The sequence below is a fragment of the Photinus pyralis genome, unplaced genomic scaffold (genome assembly GCF_008802855.1).
Source record: "Photinus pyralis isolate 1611_PpyrPB1 unplaced genomic scaffold, Ppyr1.3 Ppyr1.4_LG2, whole genome shotgun sequence".
NCBI lineage: Eukaryota > Metazoa > Arthropoda > Insecta > Coleoptera > Lampyridae > Photinus > Photinus pyralis.
In genome coordinates this window covers 45,589,398-45,615,263 of record NW_022170403.1, presented here as the reverse complement: position 1 = coordinate 45,615,263, position 25,866 = coordinate 45,589,398, and the positions used below count along the sequence as shown (strand labels likewise).

The following is a 25,866-nucleotide window of genomic DNA, read 5'->3' as shown; positions in this document are numbered from 1 at the left end:
TTTGTAGAGCTGCCAGTGGTTTTGTCTTGTTTTCAATTATTGTCGTCGTGGTAATGATAAAGATAAAAAGCCGCAGAGATTCTGATATCAATTCTTCTATTTGTCTCCACTTTCAAATATTATATTCAAGAGAACTGAAATGGTGCATATTCTAAGAAACATAATGTGCGTGTTACCAATGGTATGTTTATCTTTTTATATTTTTAATTTAATTATTACAATGAAGTTTGAATGTTCTTCAATCAATGACTTACTTGGGTTCTTTCGCATTACCGTGGCTTTCTGATCGGTCTGTCGTTGGTTTTTTGTCACTCGTACTTTGAAGCAGTCACCTGATGAATTTAGAATGTAGGCTTACAAACGCCATGTTGCCGATTTTATGTATAAATTAGTTAATTATGGTGGGCTGAACCACACCCACGTATTGTTTCTAGGTTTTGGCAATATTCATCTTGTATCAATTTAAAGGACTTCAACTGTCCTCCGTCTTCTAAAAACTAGAGAAACCTTGTTGTCTTTATTTAATAATATTCATAGGTAGCCTACTGTCTACCCATATTAAAACGTACAAAATTGTGGGAATTAGAAAAAAAATTTTCAGCAACCAAGTATAAAAGAACGATGGTTGTGTAGTAAATTGAAGTACATTTGCTTTAAATAGAATCGAGAAGCGTTCAAGTTATGTAGCTTATGCTTGATGAATGACTCCATTTCGTTAATAGGTCTCTAATGAATGGTGAAGGGTATTATTGTGAACTACCTATTATAATAAATTTTTTCCTTTAGGCGATCGATTTCGACATTTATTGTCATCATCAGGCCGTAGCTAAAATATACATACAGGGTGACAATTTGAAAACTTACCACCCCCCATATCTTAGTAAATAAACGAGATATTTAAAAAAATCAAAATCCGTTTCGGTAATTCGAAGGGGGAATCACAATGACATAGTTGGCGACGCACCCCCTCACACCCCCTGCGCCCTAGCCACCCCAACTTTTAAATCTTAAATAGGGACTCCCCATGTGTGATACGTCATTGGAAAGCTCTGAAAAAATCCTTTCCAACCATACCAAATAGCATTACATTTAGGTTAGTAATTATCGTGCAAATCAAAAAATAAACATGGAAAATCGTATTTAACTTGAACTTCCAAAGCCGACTCGACAGCAACTCATTTTTGATCGCCAGTTATAATCTATTCTCAAACTCTTGTCGAACCTTTTCAAATGTTGGTTTTGCAATATTTCGACATTCTTGAATTATTCTCTGTCTTAGTTCGTCTATGTTCGCCGGTTGCGTTTTAATACGACAGATTTCAAATGTATCATATTAGTTTATTTTTTGATTTGCACGATAATTACTAACCTAAATGTAATGCTATTTGGTATGGTTGGAAAGCATTTTTTCAGAGCTTCCCACGACGTATCACACATGGGGGTCACTATTTAAGATTTAAAGTTGGGGTGGCTGGGGCGCAGGGGTTGGAGGGGTGTGCGTCGCCAACTATGTCATTGTGATTCCCCCTTTCCGAATTACCGAAACGGATTTTGATTTTTTTTTAAATATCTCGTTTATTTACTAAGATATGGGGGGTGGTAAGTTTTCAAATTGTCACCCTGTATATAAATATCGTATGTTAACAAGTTAAAAGTGTTGTCTTACCGTCAATGTTAAAATATATTTTTATTATATTGGCGGTAAGACAACACTTTTAACTTGTTAACATACGATATTTATATATGTATATTTTAGCTACGGCCTGATGATGACAATAAATGTCGAAATCGATCGCCTAAAGGAAAAAATTTATTATAATAGGTAGTTCACAATAATACCGTTCACCCTTTTATGTAGCTTACTTTAATCTTGAAAACACCTGCGATGCTATATACAATATACATCTTTGCCATGGCATTTGGGGACCAAGTGCGAGTATCTATAGTTTTACAAACCGCGGGAGATGAACTAAAAGTGATGCTCTACGTTATAGCCGTTTTAATTGGAGGTTACTGCGCCAAAAAGGGATAATAACAGGTAAGGCGTGTTTGTGAAGGAATGAAGTGCTGTGTTGTTGTTGACAACAAGTAAAATAAAGTCAAAGTTGTAGGTACTTGATTGTCCTATTGCCGTTCGTAACTGTTAATAAAGTGTTGGGCCGTAACTGTTGTTGTCTCGATAGCACTTTTTTAGAAAATGATTTTTAGTACAAAAATCTAGCATGCCAATGTTGTTAAATTAAAGAAACGACGCTATAGTTTGTCTTGGCTTTGTGCTGCGATCTGACGCAGTTCTTTTTCGCCAATTCAAAAATACGCATTTAAGGGTACTAAATTTCACTACAATCGATTTATATTTGTACATCCAGTCGTTTTCAAGAATAACGTCAGGAACTTTTAGTCTGTAATCATATGGATAATTTGTATATGTCCAAGGTGTCCCATTTTCGACACTTTCATGGTGTATCTCCATAATTGTTAGTACTATCAAACTTAAAATGATAAAATCAAACTCAAACTAGCATTCTCTTTTCGAAATTATAACACACACAAAATTACATCCATCATCACAAGTTTCAAAAAGGATAAAAATAAATGAAACACCGAAAAGCTTTTGGAATTTTTTTCTTTATTTTTTGAATCAATTGAATTTTTTTGAAATTTGTTAATTTTTTTACTTGTTTTGAATCGCTAGAATCTTTTTTGAAAAAGTTAATAATACTTACAAAATTTAACCTTATCCGGTTAAATTTACAGGGCGTTCTATTTAAAAAATGAGGTTAAATCCATTTTTTTTACCTGACCCCCTATAATATTCTAAAAACGGCAGATTATTCAGATTATATAAAGACACTTTTGCATTCAATATAACGTATCTCTTAGAACTAAGAAAATATACTTAAAGTCATTATGAAATTTACAATTTTTGCTTTCTCCCGTATTATATAGTATTATATCTCTTAAACGAAAGTTTTCAAATTTTAGTTTTACCATATTAAGTTTAACCCAAAAAGAGGGCATGACGCCTACGCTAATTATTTTTGTTGTACTAACAATTACGAATAATATACACTATGAAAGGGTGGAAAGGACATCCCTACATCCAAAATATTCTTATGAATATCTTGATATTTCCTCCCTCGTGAATTAATTTCGATTTGCGAGAAAACAAAACTAAATTTTCGAGATTTATTAAGCCAGTCATCGGGGAACCAAAGGAGAGATTAATTGAAAATAACTCAGGAAGTAGGAAGTAGTAGATAGTATTTTGCAGTTTTACATAATTGGGTGTGTATAACCAAAGAGTATGATGTATAACTAAAATTCTCAAAATCCACAATTCAATATTTTGCACGTGCACCGATATCTTGCCAAGATGGCCGCCAAAAACGGTTTTTCGCATTTTCACCGAAAATACCAGTCTAGGCTCGAGACCTGATTAAAGTCAACATATTTCGTTAATTTCCCTACTTCTCCCCATATGAGCGTGTATATTGTCTTTTATAATAAATCTATTGAACTGTCGCTAAATTCACAGCTCTTTGACTAACCGGAATATTCTAAGGCTGCCATTGAGGCTACCTGGAGGTCAAAACCTCCAAACGAGCCCTGGGCATTGCATCCTCAGAAGGGAAAAGTACGAAAAGGGCATAGCATTGCTCCTCGATAGTCCTTTATCGAATGAAAAAACCGACGTTGATTCCGAAATAGAGATAAACATATTCAGGGTTGAAGTTAAAAATTACGTAAGGGAACTTGGAGTGGATGTAGGTCACCATATTTTTTTTAATTTTATGAAAAATATGTTCACTAATTATCTTATTTATAAGAACATGTACGTCACAAGTTGCAAAAACCTTAGGTTTTGTTACAGTACATTTACACCGTTCGACCCCATGCACGGAGTAGAACTGGGTACACATATTATTTCTTTGTAATTAAATGGTTGGTAATGTGGAAACAACAATAAATAAACAAATAAATGTAATGGTTCTCAAATTGTTATATTAATGTTATACATTTGTTATACTATTTGCACTTGGGTTTGCAGATTGAACTGTATAGCAGCTTTTTTGTAGCCCATTTCGCCATCTATTATTGCTTGCACAGCTTGCTTCATACTCTCATCGGACCACTGTTGCCGAGTAGTTTCCCTTTTGTACAAACGGAGCATCATAAAAAAATGATTTCGGTTTGGCTCAATGTGTGGGACAGAATGGGGTATTTCAAAACCGATAGTTCCGCCCCACGCTAAAAACCCCATTCCACCCCAAGCGCATGTGTTTTGTTCAAAAATAGATTACACGGGCAATGCAACAAAAAAAGTACGTAATTTCACCAGCATGCATCTTACAAGACATCCTTTATCTGCTACAATCATAAAATATCACAAGACAAGTACCTACTGTACGTCAAAATGATGACACTTTTTTACAACAATAGCTATGCGCACCAACCATTTGATGGTCTAGCCTAGCTAGACTGACTCTTCGTTTCTTGTCGCCATGCAATGCTATGTTACTGGAGTCGAGTCAGCAACAGCATTTGTGCGATAGTAGAGTACTGGACCTAAAAATTTAGTCAGTAGAGGCCATACCCGATTCTACTCTAGTATACCCCGTTCCACCTTAGGTTCCCCTATCACATGATCTATGTTGCCATTTTAAAAAATTCAACATGGTGGTCGCACTCGCAAAAACCATGTGACAAACAAAAAATGTTGTAACTTCAAAATATGTGAAATAACCAAATGAAAGCGTTCTCATTTTCGTCTATATTTCAAACGGTTTAAGCGTGAGAGCTTTGGTTCCATCTCTAATCGCGACCCTGTAAAAGCCTTACATAAATCGTTTTGGGGAACCCTACTAATAACAATAATGACATTTATTAAGCACATACTAAGAACAGATATTACATTACATTACAATTCAATAATTGTAGTCTACTTTGTCAATACATAGGCCCTATCGCAATACTTAAATTGGGAAAGCATTAAGGATTCACATCTGATTTTGGAAACATTCGGATGGATACATTTTTGTAAGAAATTTTCTCCTCTTTAATTTTGCTCTCCAAATATTTTTTCTTAAATGCACAGTTTTGGAGATATCTGCGAAAAACCGTTTTTGGCAGCCAACTTATTAGCAAAATGGCCGCAGGATTCGACTTGTGCATTTTGTGAATTTCAGTTCTACACGCACCCAAACCTACAAACCTGCAATTTGCGAGTGTTTTTCCGGGCCATATCTTTTCAAAATGATCATAAAATTGACATACCTAATATGGAACTCCAATCCGCGACCTTCAGTTTTAAGAACTCAGTCAGTCCTTAAAATTGAAGAAAACGTTGATGCGTGTAATTTAAACTTTATATTGCTTGTTGACATTTCAGAGATGGTACTTCTACATTGGCGCGGCGGTATTCTGCATATTCATAAATGAAACGAATGCAAGCTGTAGATTTACCAGCACTACCACCGAAACCGCCGAAACTGATGATGATGATGAAGAGTACGATCAATACAATTTGAATGTAGTTTCCCACCGTCCTGATGATACTGCAGAATGTTTATACATTTCATTGCAAGTGGGCCAACATTTACAAGATCAATTCACAAACCTTCATTTCTTAACAGTGAATCCCACAATCACCCATTTCATATTCGAACATAGTCGCATACCAACACTGTTCGTTTCATTTTTTAACAACTTCCCGCTCGTTACTAGCGTAAAAATGAGTTCAACCGATATAGAACAGATTCTGCCAGGCGCGTTTAATGGATTATCCACACTGCAAGTGCTTCAGTTAGATTCCAACCGCCTTACCCAAATTACTAAGGGAACATTGAATCATTTGTCTTCGTTAGTGATTCTAGACATGTCAAATAATCACATTGACTTCATCGAGAATGACGCATTTCTGGGATTGGAACATTTAGAGCGCCTTAATTTGAGTCACAATGCACTCACATCCTTTTCTCTAGAGCCGTTCTGGTACTCAAAATTTATTAGGTCAGTCGATGTTTCTCATAACCTGGTGGTGCGCACACATTCACGAAAAACATCAGTCAGAGATTTACATCCCATCAGCACCTTTCCTGTATGGAGTTTCTTTGATCGTAACTCGTCAGAAATCAACAATCAATTTGAACTAAATTTGTCTTACAATAACATTTCTTTTGTGAATTCTTCGCACATTCCACCAACAGTTTCTATTATAAATTTAGATAATAACAAAGTTTGCAAACTTACAGAACTCCGTTCTCTGACCGTATTGCGTCTTTCGTTACACCATAACAACGTATCTAATATAACCGTGAGCCCCCTGTTGGAATATCTTGATTTAAGTTGGAACGTATTTTCCAAATTTCAGCGTAACCAGTTCCATGACTCTAAAAATTTGCTTACACTTCACCTAGGAAATAATTTAATTGGCACATTGGACGATACTATATTCGCAAATACCGTAAAGATGCGGATATTATCATTAGACAACAACAAACTCAATCACATTCCTTTGGGATGTTTCAGTAGTTTATCAAAGTTAGTTTCTCTAAATATATCTGGAAATCAAATCACAAGTTTTGAGTATGGAACGTTTTCTGGTTTACAAAATTTGGAGGTATTAGATATTTCTGCAAATAATCTTAGCTACCTCTACGAGAGTACCTTACACCCGCTGGCTTCTCTCAAAAATCTGTACATGGAGCATAATTTTGTATCTTCGTTCGACCCTTATGACCTTGTGTATCATATACCTTCCCTTAAAATCGTTGCCCTTAACCACAATCGTTGGAATTGTAAGTCCTTGTTAAACATTTTCTCGTATCTAAAATCACGAGGAGTAGCAATTGCTCAAGGAACGAGAAACACAGCTGCCAACATCCATGGAATTGCGTGCGAAACTAATTCCCGTCCTTTAATTACCGATCCTTCTGGTAACAATGACACTTTACATTCTGCAAATGTCTCAATAGTTAGATTCTTTAATGATGAATTCTTAAATTCTTCCTTCTATCGCTTTTTTAATAATTACAGTAACACGCATTTTAACGAAAAGGACCTTGAAAAAGTGTTACACGCTCACCAAAATGAAATATCAAGCTCCTCCTTTATTAATCAGCTAAATACCACGATATCAAAACTGATAATGAAGTTTAAATTGATCCCTGATATGGTCACAAACTCTGGTGATCAGTTAATTGAGCAAATTTCTAAATATTTTAACAACGAATTTAAGGAAACCAGCTTTTACAAGTATTTTAACCAAAATTGGAAGGGTACTAACCCATATACTTCAAAGGAGAACCTTTTGAAAGAATTTCTGAATGTTGAATTTAAGAATTCATCGTTCTACAAATTTTTTAATCATGATCGTGGCAATCCAGCAAAATTTGAAAAGATTGTTGACAATAATGATCTGTCCACTAGTATAGCAAATTTGCAAAAGAATTTGAATACATTGCTTATTGTTATAGTACTACTTTTGTGTTGTTTACTTGTGTTAATTGTTATTATAAGTTGGAAAAATTCGTTCGACAAGCTTATAACAAAGAAGGTTGTCAACGGAGGCAATTCCCAGGCAAATATTGAACTACTGTAGTTGATCGATGTTAACTGTAAGTTAATTATTACAAATAGTTTGTGTATGTAGCTACCGTATACCCATGTACTCAATAAATTATAACAAGCATTAACGGCATGGAAGTTGTAAATCAAGTAGGATGTATCAAAAATGTGTATGTAATGTAATGTACTAAACACTCATACATATAGGGCTTTCATTTCAAAATGAACCAGTTATAGTATGCATATGCATCCCCCTCGACGCCCATACCCCACAAAATAAAATTTGGATCTGAGCTGCTTAACCCTTCAGTACACGCCTATAGTGTGGAAAAGACCGCACTACCAATGGCATCTTGGGTTTAGAATTTTAGATATGCCTTTTGGGATGTATTGACAAGCTAAAAAAACCATTCTCCACGATTATTGTAGCAGTGGTTCGCTACTTACCCACGAGTTTGAGTCAACCGCAGTCGATTCCACCAAAGCGCGTGTAGTCCAGTTCCTATGTAGAACGCCCGGAAAAGCGGCGAAAAGACCGTACTGCTCTTAGATTATGCTTTTCACTTTGGGATTTCTACAAATGCTCTTTATATTCAAGCTGTACGTCTTATTCCTATATAAATCATTCGGATTCAAGATTCCCCTAGGTTAAGGCTCGTACTCGTGGTATATGGAGTTGATATGAATGGACAATTATTTTCCGAAATATGTAGATAAATTTTCCTTACTTTTCGCCTAGATTGAAGATTTCCTTACTGGTTTTCTACGGCTTCGGCTTCCCTGAAGTCAAGATGCGCCTTGGCTGATAATGTATTTACTACTTGGAGATAAGTGTTAATGAATTGTGGCGAGTTCGAAACACGTAGTGTCCACATAGAATATTTTAGTTAGTGTTATAAAAGGGTTAAACATGCAGAAATTTGAGTGACGTGCTTTTCAGGTTCCTAAGGATAAGGTCGAGATAAATTTGTACAACGACCTCCAGTTGTTTAGTCGCCTCTTACGACACGCATTGCTTTGTACGGCAGGGGTATCCTTTCCTGCCCCTACATGGGCAGAAGTCTCCGATATTAACCAAACAAAAAATTCAAAAAGAAATAATTCAAAAGTGCGAACGTTTCCTCTACTTACGAAGAGAAGAAACTATAATCATTAAACAATTATGATGAAAGTTATTTATTTTATATTTTATGAAGTGCGCATCCTTCGCACTTTCATTTCGTGATATTTCGAGTTGCTTTCATATTATCGTTGATTCTCAGTTTTATTTCTCCTTCTGGTGCTGTAAATCTACCCATAAAGGTGACTCCGTTCGTTTCGTCGGTTACGTAAAACATAAATGGGTGGTCAGCGTGAAACGTGACGTACTCCGCAAAAGGTGAGTTCCTTGCGATACCCAAGGTTACTGAGAATCACTGCAAAATAAGTCAGATAACCATTTAAAAACACTACTTACTATCTTTATCGGACCCTGTTTCCTCAACACCACCGTAAACTGCTTGCAAAACGTTCCCAATTTTCAGATTATCACCGGTTTTTGATCCTATTGAGCTTAGATCAGCATTGTCTTGAAATGGATGGACGATTCCTAACTAAACAGTCACAGTACACTTAAAATGCATTAAAAATTATATAGCTTCATACGGATTGCAAAATGTTTACAAATGGTACTACAGCTCGTAACTTCATCTTGGGGATAAGTGCATGCACCGCTACTTTCCTGTAATGAGGCTTCCTGATCACTTTAATAATGTGGCTTTCAAGAGCTGACAAACCATCCACAGCGTTAGGTAAAACAATAGTGAAAGATGTCGTTCCGCCTCCATAAACGACTTGCAGAAACTGTGCTTTTAATTCAGTGTTCTCGAAGTAATTTAAATGCCCATTTACTTCAAGCATTTCAATTTCAACAAATCGGTTATTGTCAACGAAAAATTTCTCCACTCTTGTCAGATTTTGTGTAAAGGCTGTTGTCCATAAACCATGCATGTATACAACATTGAAAAGAATAATTTGTGATTCTCTTTCTAAAGTCTCATCCGTTACAGGGTTTCCAACTAGGTGAAGGGTCTTGTTCTCAATCCATTCGTTCATCTTGTGAAGAGCGGGAGATTTATCCAAAAAATTTAAATACTCTATTTCAGATTGAAAGTTATCCATTGCAAAATTTTTATATTGATCGCTTATCTTAAATTCGTTGTTGATATACATTTTACGACTGACAGTTTTGGTTGGAGTTTGGTTGGTGTATAGCATGGAATAAACGTCCAAAATGCGATCTTTGTCAATCGGAAGATTTAGCCCGAGAGAGATTTGTTTACCAGTATTTCCATGCGCTCCTATTCGCACTAAAGCCATTAGTGCTTCCAGGGATATGGGACAGACTAAAAAATTTCCCCGTTTTGGGAATAAAGCCTACACAACAAGTTACACTGTTCTTAAGTTAATTACGTACTTGGTGCTTGCTGGCGAGGTGCACAGAGCCACCGGTTTGTTTATTAAGAATTACCACGGTTAATCCTACTAATCTTAAGCTGACAGTAGACGTCATGTTGGGTTTTATAATTTTGCTGTCATTGCATTTTGGTTTGCAACCGCCCTCTAGATGGCCATAACACATAGTAAAATTACAGTGGTAAAATTACATTTAAGGTTTCTTCTGGAGGAGAGTGACACGTTGTAGTCGTTTAATAGCAGAAAAAACACCTTTACTTGGGCCACGGTGTACAAAAACACTTTATAACGCACTTTCCAACGAAATTACAAGCAGTTTTGTGACCACATTCTCTAACCCTTACCTCGTTGTAAACTACTTCTACAGTTTGTAACACTTACCTCGCTTATGTTTGCACTTTGACACGTGAACCAAAAACATTCCAAGAAGTGTTAAAATCCTTTGGCCGCACTCTCCATATCCGAGTTATTGAGAACCTGTCAGAACCGTAGAGTTAATGAAGTTTGCAAAAATCTCCAAAAGCCTCTAGAACTTTCTACAGGACTTTAAAGTTTTGCCCGTTTATTAGCCATTAAACCATACGACTCTTCAAGAACCGTTAACACTCGCTTTATATTACGAGCTCCATTAGTGTTTAAAAACTTTAAATGCGTTTATGGGTTTCCATGACTTTCCAAATAATTTCAAGGATATACAAGAGACTCGAAAGAACTTCTACATGCTTTTCAGAGCTTTCCATTGGTTTTTAACATCTTTGAAAGTCTAATTTAGAGTCATTAAAACTTTTTAACAACCGTCAAAACCGTAAATAAAACTGTTAGAGCCTTTAAGATTCTCCCCTCGCTTTAAAAGCGAAGCGTTTAAGAGCTTTTGTATGACCTGCGAACACATTTAGAAACCAATTGGTAGGGATTATTTACCTTTGAGTATCTTTAAGATTTTCCAAAAGTATGAAAGACACTTTTGGAGCGTTTAATACCTTCAACACCAAACCTTGAAAGACCTTAAGATAAAAAGCTTTCGTGAGTCCTTAAGGGTCTGTAAGAGAGCTTTTAATAGCCGCTTACTGTCCTGAACAATCTCCAAGAATATCTCGGATCTTGTAAATGCATCCTTCTTACTCAGCTGTCAGTGTACAAGGGCACTCTTTACAACTCTTACCAATGGCAACTTTTAAAAGGTTTTATGAATTTTTAAGAGCTTTGATGGGTCTGCAAGGGTCACCAATATTCTCAAACGGTTCCATCGGAGGGTCTTCCAGAGTTTCAGAGCGCCGTCTATAAAGGCCTTTAACCGTTTGATATTAATCTTTAAGACCTAGGGTTTGTGAGTGTTTACGAATCCAAAAATGGAATACATAATATAAAGGGTGTTATATTTCAAATAAGAAAGTTTGTATTTTTGACTGCTACATAAGTTATAACCCTCTGTAGAAAGTTTTAACTAAAAAGTTGCGCAACTAAGGATCCCAATCGACGTTTGTTTTTCACAGCACGGTTTGACACTGCAGTTTTTCTTGGAAATTATATTATATTATCAAATAATAAGATGAAAAAAAGAAAACACCAGTGAAAACCGCATTATGATATCTGTTTCCTAATATACAGGGTGATTCCTATAGTACCTGCCACCGTTTGGGAGCGTATAGGGGGTGCCTAGGGGAGTATTTTGATATAGGACACTTGGGGTCGGAAATCTAAAATAAGGGCGCCAGAACCAAATTTATCTTCTGGAATTTCACGCCTGTATGTAGGCAACCCAACCGACCGACGTTTCGCGCGGAGCGATGCAGAGCGAGTTAGCGCGAGGAAGCGACATGGGAGGGAAGGAGGGAAAACGACAGTCAAAAGCAATAACGTTTACAAGTGTTCAACGTGGCCACCGTTGTTCTCAATGCACTTCCTACATCTAGCCAACTATTATTATACTATTGCCATAGTGTTTATTCACTTGATACGCGTCGTTGCAGACGGGATTTCGTGGGTTTAAACAAAATTCTGATCAAGTGTCAGCCACACATCGCCGCCTGAGATCGCTCCGTGTGCACCGCCGGCCGGTTGGGTTGCCTACCTACAGGCGCGAAATTCCAGAAGGTAAATTTGGCTCTGGCACCCTTATTTTAGATTTCCGACCCCAAGTGTCCTATATCAAAATACTCCCCTACGCACCACCTACACGCTCCCAAACGGTGGCAGGTACTATAGGAATCACCCTGTAGATATGACGAAAATACGCACATTGACAAATTTATATTCATCTAAGTTGGTTTTGAAACAAAAGAAACACAATGTCACGTATTACCCTATCCCCTTGAAGCTTGGAAACCAGGCGAATCATGTATTTTCAACGCGATAGGTGCAAAGCACATTTCTCGGTAAATAAATGTGCGACATTATTTGAATTTGCGGTATCCTGGCAAATTGATAGGAAGAAATACTATCTTCCTCGGGTGGAACCACTAGCAGCCAGAATCGCGTTTTGAAACGTATTCCTAGAGAAGCAAGTATCACATCCGCTTGCAAGCAAAATCGAAGACATGATAAGAGAGAATGACGAAAATTCCTGGAAGAGTCTACTCACATTCGCCTCCTTTGCACTACGGGAAAGTCTCTAACTGCCGCTGTCAAACATAATGTGGAGTCAATAGACACCGGGTGCGATCCTAGTCCTATCAAGAACCACTCTGGCAGTTCTGCAACTAGACGAGTCGAGTCGAGAGTAGGTATGGAAGAGGCAATTGGCCTACTTTCCTTGGAAGAGGATGATGTTGCGAAAGCTGCCTCTACAACTCTACACTGTTGCTACTCAAGGAAAAATACCCCCATCATAGCCGTCATCTAGAATTGCCTGATCGACCCCAAAGCGAATACATCTACGAGAGGGTTACCGCTGATGACATCTCGGGAGCAATCCAACTATTTCCAAACGATGGAATTCGTGCGCAGCACTTAAAAGATTTTAATTGGACTCCGCGCTATAGCCAAGAAAGACGAAATAATTCGTCCAATCGCCGTGGACTTTTCGAAGGATCGCAGCCAAAATTGCCTGTACACACATGGTTCCTGAAACGGGAGAAGAACTCTGCCCCCTAACAACTTGGCGTCAACACTAAAGGTTAGTTGTGAAGCTGTGATACACACGACAAGAACGTTCATTAAGCTATGCTAAGATACGGATTGCATCCTCTTAAAAGTGGATTGTCGAAATGTCTTCAACTTAATAGAAAGAGGCCAAATGCTTGCAAAAGTAAAACGGAAAACACCCTCCATATACCGCTTCCTGTACCAATGTTATGCAACCCCCTCTTCCCTTTTCTTCAAAACGGAGACCATACCTTCTCAAATCTGAGCTCAGCATCCATGCGGACCTTTTATCTTCAGCGTTAAAATCCACCCAATAATCCGAGAATCGGATCTGAATCTCTGGTACCTGGATGAGGGAACTATACCAGGTCCACCTAAGAGTGTGCTGGCAGACCTGATGACACCCAAGGAAAGGTTAGCCAAATTGCGGCATCTAGGATTCGACAATAGCAGTTTAACATGGTTTCAAGCTTATCTGAACGATCGTTTTCAAAGAGTTAGACTTTCAAGTGCATCGTCAAGTTATATGAAGATTGATAGGGGTGTTCCGCAAGGAAGTGTGCTCGGTCCCTTACTTTTTTCAGTGTTTACCTACGACTCACCTACATGTCTTCAACACCTTCAATATCATCTTTATGCTGATGATCTACAGCTATACATGGAATGTAATGAATCGAATGTGGAAGAGATTATTGATGCTATAAACTCAGATCTTCTCAACATGCAAACGTGGTGTGAAAAGAACGGCTTAAAATTAAATCCCATGAAATCTACAGCTATTTGTGTCGGTCCCGAACGAAAGTCAGACATTGTGTGTAGTTTCCAATTAACTCTTATGAACGATTCCATTACATGGTCTAATAGTGTTAAAAATTTGGGTCTTACATTAGATACTAGGTTAAGTTTTAGTCAACATGTAAATAACGTAGTTAGACTGTCGTTTCTTAAGCTCAAGTCTATTTATCACTTGAAGTTTCTGCTCAGTGAAGCCGTTAAAAACAAGATAGTTAAATCCATAATTTATCCTCATATTGACTATTGCTGTATGGTGTACTATTTTTTTCTTACAAAGAGTGATCAAGCTAAAATTGCAAAAAATTCAAAATTCGTGCATAAGATTTATTTGTAATGTACCGTTTAGAGAGCATATTACGCCCTATTACCAGAAACTGAACGAGTTGAAAATTAATTGTCGGGTCAGATATCTATACACGTTATTTTTATATAAATTGTTACAATGCAAAGTACCACTGTATTTATGTCAACTGTTAATTAGAAGGTCTGTCGTGCATAACTTAAATTTAAGGGTTAATTCCTTCACAATACCAAGGCACAATACTAAAAAATTTCAAGGCTGTTTCGCTTATATGGCACCGTCCCTGTTAAATTGTAGATTGGATAAACTTAACAAGAATTATATACAGTTCGCAAAATCGACTAAAGAACTTTATCTAAGCAATAATTTTTAGTTTTGTGAGGCGATTTTTTTCTCTTTTTGGTTTTTGGTTTTTAAAGGGTGAATTGAAAAACGGCATTGCCGAATTCATTCCTTTTTTGAGCTACTTTTTCTTTTTTGTTGTTATATTTTTGTTTTGTTTTATTTTTAAAGCTCAAATAAACTTTATTATTATTATTATTATTATTATTATTATTATTATTATAAAGGTTTCAAAAAAATGGGAAATTCATTCAATCCCTCAACATGTGAGCTGTTCTTTTTAAACTATTTTCAACAAGAAATCCTAGATCCATTCGAGTCGCTCTGCCCGGGAATCAAGGTGGTTACGGATTTCGAGTTACTTGGAAGCGCCATCGTATCATCAGCCGTTCTCCGTAAGAAGCATTGCTTACTTACCTATCCCAAAACTGACTTATCTACTGAGAACAACTCATTTATGGAACCACATGAATTTGATCTGAAATCAAGATTTTAAAGCAGCACTCAAAAGCATCATGAACTGTAGCCTTACCGAACTACAATGGACGATCTCTTCTTTCCCAATACGCAACGGCGGACTCGGCATAAGAAAAATTTCTGACGTAGCCTTCTCCGCCTTCTTGAGCTGTTTCGAATCAGTGAATTGGTGTGCTGCATGCTAAACTTTTCACCAAAAGGTTCAATTTCTGACTTGGAAGAAGCCCTCACAACTTGACCCTATTACTTCTAGTATCAAGGCGAAGTGGGCCGAAGTTAAAATAGGACAACTCATTACCGGTTGATCCAAGGGATAAAGTCCATTTCATCGCGTCTACTTGCCCTAAGTCAAATAGATGACTAAATTGCGTTCCGAGCAGAATGTTTGACACCAGCTTAAATAACAATACCTTCCGAACATCCATCGCTCTTCGACTAGAACTGTTCCGCATACACCATTGCGTCGTCCTAGTAGACGAACTACACGGGTTATCCTCACAAAAGTCGCCATTCCAGACACGGGGAAATTAACAACTTAATTCATAGAGTATGCAAAGCTCCCGTCCATTGTTAAGCTAATCGGTTTGAGTAGAGATGACGGCAAGCGGGTGGATGTCAGCACCTTTATTGAAAGGGAAACCGCTCATTTGGGACGCTACTGTGATATCCTGGGGGACTTCATCTATCATGCAACAGGTGAAACTAGGTCAAAGTGCTATCTTAAGCAAAGAAATCAGCTTGGCCATTGAAAGAGGTAGCGCAGCCAGTCCTATGGGAACCAATGAGTGAAATTTTTTATTCACTTTAACAATTTTTTATCCACTTACTGTTACTCTGTGAGATTATTAGTTGTGATGGTTTTTTTTATGTGAAATGTACTACCATTGATATAAAAAAGAATCTCTTGCGTGACCTTTAGTGCAAAATAAACAGCTTTCTTTTACCCCCTTAACCGCAAAATCATTGATAATTCAGCATTCAAACGATACCGAATCGAATGTACTAAAATTGACGGAGTAGTTTGAATAACGTGGAGGTTTTTTTTTTAAAACAACGATGTCTTTATTATAGATAATAATCGCTCTTAAAAAGTTATTTTTCAATATATTTTGATACGTCGAACACCAAGTGTGCCTACTGCGGCACTAAGAGTCTCTGGTACGAATCCAGGTTCGAGCATGGATATTTGTAAATGTATAGTGGGTTGGGGTGGTAGACCAGCCCTTGGCTGAAACCCCTCCCATTTAAAAGTAAAGCCCAAAATAAATAAATAAAAAGATCTGGAATGTATTGATTAAAGAGTAACCATATTACTCTTTGGTATTGATCTACCCATGCAAACAACACTGTAAAAATACGGTACCTACGCATTCCAAGTGGCATGTTGGTATCCTTTAAATGCATGATTATTCCTATTTCAAGCGGGAATCCTCCCAACGTTTTGGTGTATCTCTTACTTTTAGTTTAAATTAAGGATAAGACACGCTATGACTATATTGTGTATTTTATACAGTGCTATTTATTCAGAAGTAGACATAGGGATTTACGTATATTGTTTGTCTACTTTTAAATGACAAAATCTCTTCTGAAGGGCGCCTAGTCTAGTTTTATTCGGGGGTAAATACACAAGAGCTTGATTTTTATCAGATAATTTAATTTTTACACGAAAGTTTTGTTGCAACGGAAAAAACTAGAGATTGAAAGTGTGATAAAATCGCGACAGCTTTAGCTGGAGCGATTTTATCATGTGCTTTTGATCGAGAGTTTTTTCCAGAAGGCAACAAAATTTGAGTGAATTAAAAATAAAATTATCCTGATTTAAAACCAAGATCGAGTGTATTTTAGGGATATTAATAAAAAGTCAGTCAGTCAATTTTAAACCACTATATATTTTACGCATTCCTACGCGCATTTTTATCGCTGATAAAAGGCTACCTAGCTTTTAATCAGATAAAAACTCGTCTGATTGGTTAGAATTTGAAACAATCACCAAGCTGATTGGTCGTATATTAAAAAAGTGTATTAATCATCCAAAATAACTTCTCGAAACAAATAAAGATCTAGCTGTCATTATTAATTAATTTGCACATTGTTATTTTGACTTCACATAAAATAAATCTCTTACGCTCCTTGAACTGTTACCGACACTATACCAATTGACAGCATTAATTTTTTTCTTCAGTTGAATACATCGGATACGAACGAAGATAGAAATACAAAAGCCAAAGTAACAATATTCAAATTAATTAATCTGTCAGCCAACCTTTATTTGTTTTAAGAAGCTATTTTGCCACTTAAGACAAAGAGTATTTAAAAGTAGACATAGGGTGCAACCATGCATGTAGATGTCGACTTCTTAATAAATAGCACTGTATACAGTAAAACTGCAATTTTACACCCAAATCTACAACTTATAGTACATCAAATAGTAACTGAACGTGCATACAACGTCCCAATTTAGATCTACTAGATCCACAAGATCCATCCTTACGTGATATGGTTAGACAATCCTATGTGCCCAACTTTATAAAAAAAAACGTAGAAGTATTCTCAACAATTCCATCTAAATACAGTTTAGTCACTAAAATGATATTTAGATATCTCTACTTACCATATTTAAAATAATACATGACTTTAATTGCACCCTACATACAGTAGTTTCCTGTAGATGTCACCGAATTCTCAAAACTATACTCACCTCATCCTTACAACAAGCTGTGGTTTACCTACCATCGCTATACGACGCATCGAATAATACTCAAATACCTACCCTTTCTAATGCTTTTCTAATAGCTTTATCACATTTAGCTCATTAGCTGAGAGGAATCAACAATATCGAGCTCTGTAATTCTAAAAAAAAACATAAAATGCATTCAGTTTTCGCTTATTTTTTGTAGTTGAGGAGAAAGAGGTACAATCCTTTTATACATTTAATCCCGTTGATTTTAGGTTTAGTTGGTAACTGCAATTCCTATAGTAATCGTAATCGTATTCTACTATTTAGTAGAACCTAAATAATACCATTGTTTATTCATAGCAAACAATTATAGTACTAATAAAATAATTAGGTTCTCCAAGACGGCGCAATTTGTTGGTGACTGAAACATGAAATTGCTCAGAACAACTCAAACAAAAATTGCCGATTTCATATAAGCACAGATTTAAATTAGTATATTTATATCTGTGATATAAGTAACAAAATACAAATGGCTGCAGTGGAGATTGTTGCTTGAGATGCAAATTCCAAATCTTTCATTCCACTGCACTCACTGCAGCTCTTTTTTTCACAATGTGGGATCAAAACGATACGCCTACGGTGAAAATTAACCCCTTGTTGTAGAAGACGTTTAAGAAGTTTACAACTGATTATCTTCAATGCTGTATTTTCTACTTGACTGGTATTATCTTGGGTTTATAGTTAACCTTATGCCTTGTACATTTTTTTTGCTGCAGTTTGTAGTAAAGTTTGTAGAAAAGATCTGTATAAACATCTGTATATCAAAAGAAGTACACCCACCTCCGAAACATTAACGACTACATTATCAAAGAATACTATTACATGCCTACAAATAAGTAAATCACAATATTTGTTACTTACTAATGTCAGTTTTTAGGAATTTATTGCATATCAGTGTGATTTGAGTAACGACCCATAAATAAGAGTATGTTGGATTTACGATCGTGAACATAAAACAAAAATGGATTCTTGACCAAAAATGAAACCTTGGAATACTGTGCTATTCCAATTCTGTCGATAATTTCAACTGCAAATAACACATAACATTAAAATCGTAATTGAATCCAAATGCAGCGATTACGTTTATTTATAAGCAGCGCTATAAAAAGGAAGACACCAAAATGGAGGAAACCTCTTTATGTACAACATGCAGTTTTTATATAATATATAGGTACACTTATTTACACGAAATAAGCAAGTCATTTGGTATTATTTTCGTCTTTTATCCCGCTCACACGTTATCAAAATGATATTTTAATTCTCAAACTTTATTGCAAATAAAACATAAAACCACACGACACGGTAATCACAAGATTATGCTTGAACGTATCTTCCAATAAATAGGACACCGGCATCCTCATGGCGTAATACAAATAGGAAGGGACGATTGACAAAGAATTCAAATGTTTGAGTTCGCATACCACTTCTCCTTGATGCGAATACTGGAACGAAAATCATAATTCATTATAGGTAATTTATTAGTGGTAATCGATAACAATGTAGTGCTTGCCCTGCTGTTAAATTACATTGTTAGTTAAACCCATAGTTAATGCAGTTATAAAATGTGTTTAATTGACGCACGTAGTATGTAGGCCTTGATCAAAATTATTGCTGTATACAGAGAGTTCAATTATCGGTATGTAAGAAAACTAGGTGGTAGAGGGAATCAAAACATAACTCTTTCCAAATACACAAAGGGTTTTTTTCATTTTTGGATTATTTCTTACCAACCATAGCAGATGGAAGGATGGTGCACGTTCTACAATTCTGACTTTGGCACCTTTGGAGGCCCTTGGTTTAGGAAAAGAAAGTATATATTTTGTTTGGTCCCCTCGGAACCCCTTTTTGCATACCGTGTATATAACGTGGCAATTAATACAGCAATGTATTTTCGGAAGCTTAAAAAGCAGGCCATAAAGCAATGCATTCTATGTTTTATTACTGCTTCAATTTTAGCGATTATTGATAACTGTCTTCCATGATTTCGTTTCAGAGCTCGTGCCTGGATAACTTCTTAAAGTTTTCAGACCATAAATCAACGATGAATGGTTAAGTAGGTACGTATCCAGTGGAAATTGTCGAATATTTTCAAAAACCAAAGACTTTTGATATCTACTGAGATAATCTATTAGTGTTCGGGTGAAAAGGTGAAACCTTACACAAGACGTTATATATCAAAGAAGATATCCAATGACGTAATTGATTCAATGTTCAAATTGCTAAAATGCTCTGACCGATTTGAACTTTAGACTTTATTAATGTCAATATCGCATTCACATACAATTAATCACATACAATTAATAAAGCTTACAAACTTCAATACAATACGACTCGAGGCTCAAATTTATTGGGCATTCATGTATCTTCCTATAAAAATTACGCCCACGTCTCTACTGCGCAACGTTAATAGGAAGGGACGATTGGCAATGAATTCGAAGGTCTTTAGTAGTTTCACGTTACCACCACTTTTCTTGGATATGTGTACTGGAAGCGAATAAAAGTTCATTAAGCTTTTTACATTTTGGGCTATTTAATTTGATTAAAACGTTAACATTCGGGAAGATGGCAGTTCGGAAAGAGTAAATAAAAAAAGTATAAAGAGTTGCCATGCATTTTTTAATACCCCAATACCATTATAGTATTTACATTGAGATGTTACAAAGGTTTTTATTGGCGACATGCTAATGTGAAAAGTATTTTAATAGCGATGAATTATAAAGAGCGCACAATATTTTGTTCAATAATTTTTAAAACATTTTTGGACATTTTGATATAGCACACATGAAAAAATGTTAATGTTTGCGGAATGTACACAATGATTTTTATTTTTTAAGCAATAATTTTGCAAATTTTATAATAAAGACAAAAATTCAATGCACGCAAGCCAGAACCACTTTTTAAGAAATTTTTCAAAAAGAAAATATTGCACGTGCATGTGTTTTGATAGTGAAGACAGTGATCTCAATCCGTCACTATTGAGTCTTATGAATCAGTGTTATTATTAATCGAACCAAAACACTGAACACGATTCTTCGTATTTTGGTTGATTTCTTATAACATTTTGACAGTACCTCCTCTTCTAAATGTAATAAGAGCAAGTAGAACCACACCATCAAATGGTATACCTCTCAAATTTTAGTGTTACATTAATTGAACATTTTCAACACAATTTATTATTTATTATTATTTATTACTGCTAGAGCCGGTTTTGTGACATGATTTCTGGAAATCAAGGTTATTATACTTGCACCACTGCCAGTACTACACTTATCAGTAAATTAACGAAATTAACTTAACAAACCATAATTCTACCACTTTGGATATTTGTAAATGTATAGTGGGTTGGGTTGGTACAGCAGCCTTGGCTGAAACCCCGCCCATACAAATACAATAAAAAAACTTTGAAAAAAATAAAATAAAAAGGTTCAATTGATAACAATTGGTAGAATCCAAAACATGAAAAGCGCTTTTTACCATTAGAGTTTTCAAATTGATCTCTACCTGTCTTATAAACAACCATAGGAGGTGCGCAATTCAAGTGAAGTTGTCGAAATGTTTGACGTAAAATGTGAAAAGATTGACGACGATAGGTACGAAACAATTCACAACGAAGGAAACGCGATTTAAATCCTATTTTTGGTCGACTTTTCTACCAGTATTTTGGGATATTTTGAAAAATCGATATCGTCAATATTTTAATGTTTGAAAACCTCCATTTTTTCGATGCTACCTTATAGTCTCGCATGAGGCCCAAAAAAACACCTCCATCGTGTACTGTAAAAGAGTTTACCCCGACCTAAATGCAATTGAACAGTCGCATTGTATGGTAAGACGTATGTCACACCATTTCTGATGTTTTAATAAAGGGATGAAGTTAATGTACTCTCGGACTACTAGGCAGTGATCGATTAGTGACGCGATTTAGATCGCCGATATAAACTACGTGATGTGCCTGCGATCTAGCGTAGCACGAGCAGAATGGCACCGAGTCGCTATCGTGGAGCATTACTTTTTAGGTAATCGAAGAAATCCGAAAAGTTTCACATATAAAGTATAAAGTATAAAGTGATTTATTAGCATCTTGACATATATGGTATATGATAATGCAAGTCAAGTACAAGAATAGATACACAAAAGAAGATAGTACACACGGCTCAGTTTCCTTCACAGAGTTTGCAATTCGTAGAATTCATTTAGTGAATAGAGGGCTTGCCTATGTAAATATTTCTTAACTATATTTTTGAAAGAGTTGAAATTATTGATACTTTTAATTTTAGAGGGCAATGAATTGTACAACTTTTTGCAAGCATAAAACGGTGACTTCTCATAAAAAGTCGATTTGTGCAAATCTGTCCGTAGCAAGTCATTAAATCTTGTATTGTAATTATGATGTGAGTTATCGCTAAATTTTGTTATATTACGCTTTGCATACTTTAGACAGTTGTAGATATAAATTGAGTATATCGTCATAATTTTATGCTTTTCGTTCTACAAGATTCCCTTTTATTTAGGTTGAATATCAATCGCAAGATTCTCTTCTGAGCAATAAATACCCTATTAATGGAGGCAGCTTGTCCCCATAACATGATATTATATGTTAAGTGCGAGTACGCTAGAGCATAATAGACATTCACTAGGCACGCCATATCAACCATATTTTTTATTTTATAAATTGCAAAGTAGCAACTGTTAAGTTTCGAAGTAACATGGTCAATATGCTGTTGCCACGAAAAAGAGCCATCGACACTAACTCCTAGGAACTTTACATTAGTTTCCAAATATAATTTGGATTTAGCCAGCCCTGAACTCAATATTGAATCCGGCAGTTTCTTTTTACTAAAATACAAACATTTTGTCTTAGCAATATTAAGAATCATACCATTGTCTGTACACCAAGACTTAAAAGCACACGTTACATACTCCACACGAGCTAAGAGTTCCCCAGTAGAAGGTGCCGCCACAACCATTGAAGTGTCATCAGCAAAGATTGTAATATTATTCGTTGTTATATAGTTTGGCATATCATTCATAAAAATAATGAATAATAAGGGCCCCATCACAGATCCCTGGGGAACACCCAGCTGAACAGGGTACTCTTCAGATAACTGATCTCTAACCCTAACAACTAACCTCCTGTGATCCAAGTAGTTGCAGATTACATTTAAGGTAGCTCCGCGAATGCCCAAAGCTGATAATTTGTCTTTTAGAAATCTGGGGCTGACAGTATCAAACGCTCTCTGTAGATCAAAAAACAATCCTATAACTAGGTTACCGGCGTTCAGTTCATTGTAAACGGCTTGCATAAAATGCGTAGTTGCATCTTCAGTTGAAAAATGAGGGCGAAAACCAAATTGGCAGTCAGTGAGTAATTTATATTTCGACAAAAAATTTCGAATTCTAAACACAATTATTTTTTCTAATAATTTTGAGAGGGTACTTAAGAGGCTAATTGGCCTATAATTTTCAACATTTGCTTTATCTCCTTTTTTAAATAAGGGAATGACGATAGCCAACTTGAGGGCATTTGGAAAGCAACCAGTATTTATTGCCAAATTAAAGACGAAGCTTAACGGATGTGCTACTGTGGTTGCAATATGCTTCAGAATTTTAGTCGAGATCTTATCAGAGCCCATCGAATTTGACATTTTAAGATTGTTAATGTAATGTACTATTTCCTCCGGCGAGATAGGATCGAATACTATAGAATTTTGGACATGGATACCTGTCGTGCACTTTGCGGATGGCGTTTGAAAATGTTGGTTAAGTTTATTTTTGGCAACGTTTGCAAAAAACTTTCCAATGAAATCAGCAACCGTTTTCGGGTGACTAATTTCCTCTCCTTTAATATCAAGACAGATTTCATTAGTGGTGTTTTTCTTATTACGGTTTAATTGAGAGTTTACAATACTCCAAACTTTTTTGGTCGTATTGTTAGCTGACTCTATTTGTTTCGAAAAATAGCGTTTTTTATACCAACTAATTTTGTGGTTGAATTCTTTTTTGCGCTTTTTGTAAACAGCATAGCAGTTAGGGTCATTTAACTGTTTAACCACCCAATACAGATTATTTACTCTCAAGTTTTAATGTTTCACAAAACCATGGGTTTTTATTCTGTTTGTGGGCTTTATTTGTTGAAACAAAGGAACAGAATTTGTTAATGTTCGTCTGTAAAATATGTATAAATGACTCCAATGCTTCATCTGCATTGGAGTGACTATACAGTTTATTCCAAGTTTCTTCTATTAAGTGGTTTTGTACAATATTTCATTTCTTTTGAGAAAAGTGTTGTTTGGACTTTGGACTGTTTTGCTTATCTCTCGAGGTATTTACATTGAACTCGATTATTTGGGCTAAGTGATCGGCAATGTTCGGGTTAACATTTTTAACCTTATAGGAAGTAAGATTTGTCACTATATAATCAATAGCCGAAGAACTAGTGCGATTGTTACAATTAGTATAAGTTCTAGTTGCAAGAAGGACAGAAACACTTAAATTAAAAGAATCAAATATATCACACAATAATAGTTTTTTAACACTGTTCGAATTATAGTCAACATTAATATCCCCACACAAAATTAAATTGTCACTTTTTTTCAAAACATGAGCAAGACATAATGACAGTTTATTTAAAAAAAGATTATAGTCGCCTCCTGGAGGTCTGTAAATACATACCACACAGAACGAGATATCACAAGCACTTATTTTCACCGCAGAAATTTCAATGGATCCTTCAACGCTGAAGGAGTGGTCATAACGGAGGTCCTCGACAGATTTGAATCTTGATAGCATATCTGTACGCATAAAAATAGAAGCTCCCCCATGCTTCATTTTTACTCTCCAAAAGCTTGCAATAATAGAGTAGTATTGAGGTGCATAAATCGGAAGATCTCCACTCGATGCCCAGTGTTCCGTAATACACATTATGTCTAGTAAGTTTGCGTTCACTAAAAAGTGTTCCAGTAAATTAATTTTGTTTCTTAAACATTGCACGTTTACATGCCCAAGTGATAGGCGACACATTACATTATTGATATCTGCACTACATTTAAAACTGGGCATGTTGCTGCCTTCGAAAAAAACGAAACTGTTTTATGAAAACCCCCGCGGGCCAATTTTCACCTTTGTACAGTTCATCAATTAATTCGATATCGGCTCCTACTTTGAATGCGATGCTGCGCGCATCGTCCCTTTTGGGTAGCTGTTCAACTTCAAATTGTGAGTTCGGAAACTTCTCAGTTAAATAATTTTTAATTTTGGAATTTTCCGTACCTAAGGCTACTCTACCCACATACAGCCAAGCACGTTTTTGAATTGCGCAAAAACCGGGTCCATTTAGACTAGGTTCAGCTTTGCCAATAACCAGGTTTTTTGGTTTATTGTCCCCTGTATTATTAATATTTTCTGATTTGTCTATACGTGATTTCCTATCACAACGTACAGCAGATGGGCTTTGCAATATTTTATCACGCGTCACACCGCTAGCCACGGTTTCACTATAACTCAACACGTTAGGATTAGCTGGTTTAGAGGTAATCTTTTCTGACTTTGATTTATTCGCACCAACCGTAATGTTTGACCCTTTACTCGATAATAACTTAATCATGTCCACATTACTCTCTTTTAGTACTGTCACTTCTTTTCTTAGCGAGTCGATAATTTTGTATAATTCTGCTGTTTTTTCCGCTACTGCTTCCCTAATTAAGTCTTTGAGCTGCTCACCTGTTAGTGCCACATTTGTTGAAACGTCGTTTAGAGATCTTGTGTTCACCATGATATTAAATTCTGGTTTACATTCAATGAAAGCCGAGCGGTGTCGCAATTTTGGGTTATCTTTTTATAGTGTTAACAACAAATAATAAAAAGCGAGGGGGGGGGGCTGACCATTAAACACTACCATGGAATGAATTTTTTTCAAAAATTTCACTTGTATATAAATGGAAAAATGATCGCCATGCACCATTAAGTGTCATAAAAACATTACTATTGGTTTTGAAAGTCGTCAAATTTTTTTGGACTGCCTATATCTCGAAAACGGTGCGTTCTTCACAATTCGATTTCTCGTAAAAAATCGTTTCGAAGTAATACTGTTCTGTTTGATATTGTCTAA

General features: G+C 36.0%; 3 protein-coding genes across 5 annotated transcripts in view; 1 reads left to right on the top strand and 2 right to left on the bottom strand.

Annotated features, from left to right (window-relative positions):
• The first annotated feature begins 97 nt into the window (after positions 1–97).
• On the top strand, positions 98–7,773 carry LOC116162634 (leucine-rich repeats and immunoglobulin-like domains protein 3). Its single transcript, XM_031476287.1, has 2 exons — positions 98–181; positions 5,393–7,773. Exons 1-2 carry the CDS (start codon positions 140–142, stop codon positions 7,601–7,603), a joined length of 2,253 nt encoding a protein of 750 aa, XP_031332147.1. The 5' UTR covers positions 98–139; the 3' UTR covers positions 7,604–7,773.
• Positions 7,774–8,783: 1,010 nt separating this feature from the next.
• On the bottom strand, positions 8,784–10,637 carry LOC116164048 (serine protease inhibitor 42Dd-like). Its single transcript, XM_031478175.1, has 4 exons — positions 10,025–10,637; positions 9,214–9,984; positions 9,026–9,161; positions 8,784–8,974 (listed from the first exon to the last, which is right to left on the bottom strand). Exons 1-4 carry the CDS (start codon positions 10,187–10,189, stop codon positions 8,784–8,786), a joined length of 1,263 nt encoding a protein of 420 aa, XP_031334035.1. The 5' UTR covers positions 10,190–10,637.
• A 7,863-nt stretch (positions 10,638–18,500) lies between these two features.
• The window catches only part of LOC116164621 (serine protease inhibitor 42Dd-like), a 37,289-nt gene continuing 29,923 nt past the window's right edge, over positions 18,501–25,866 (bottom strand). The window contains exon 6 of one of the 3 annotated variants that reach the window (XM_031478812.1): positions 18,501–18,786. In XM_031478812.1, the coding sequence (XP_031334672.1) occupies positions 18,641–18,786 (146 nt within the window). In that variant the 3' untranslated portion in view covers positions 18,501–18,640. Of the gene's footprint in view, positions 18,787–19,006; positions 19,202–19,992; positions 20,244–25,866 lie in introns of those variants that run through there. The other 2 variants (XM_031478818.1, XM_031478814.1) reach the window with 2 other exon arrangements.

Excerpts from the sequence above, each read along its gene's own strand:
- LOC116162634 (XM_031476287.1), top strand. The coding sequence starts at position 140 with ATGGTGCATATTCTAAGAAACATAATGTGCGTGTTACCAATG. Across the intron at positions 182-5,392 it reads TAATGTGCGTGTTACCAATG|AGATGGTACTTCTACATTGG; the intron begins GTATGTTTATCT and ends TTGACATTTCAG.
- LOC116164048 (XM_031478175.1), bottom strand. The coding sequence starts at position 10,189 with ATGTGTTATGGCCATCTAGAGGGCGGTTGCAAACCAAAATGCAATGAC. Across the intron at positions 9,985-10,024 it reads ACCTCGCCAGCAAGCACCAA|GCTTTATTCCCAAAACGGGG; the intron begins GTACGTAATTAA and ends CTTGTTGTGTAG. Across the intron at positions 8,975-9,025 it reads AACAGGGTCCGATAAAGATA|TAACCTTGGGTATCGCAAGG; the intron begins GTAAGTAGTGTT and ends AGTGATTCTCAG.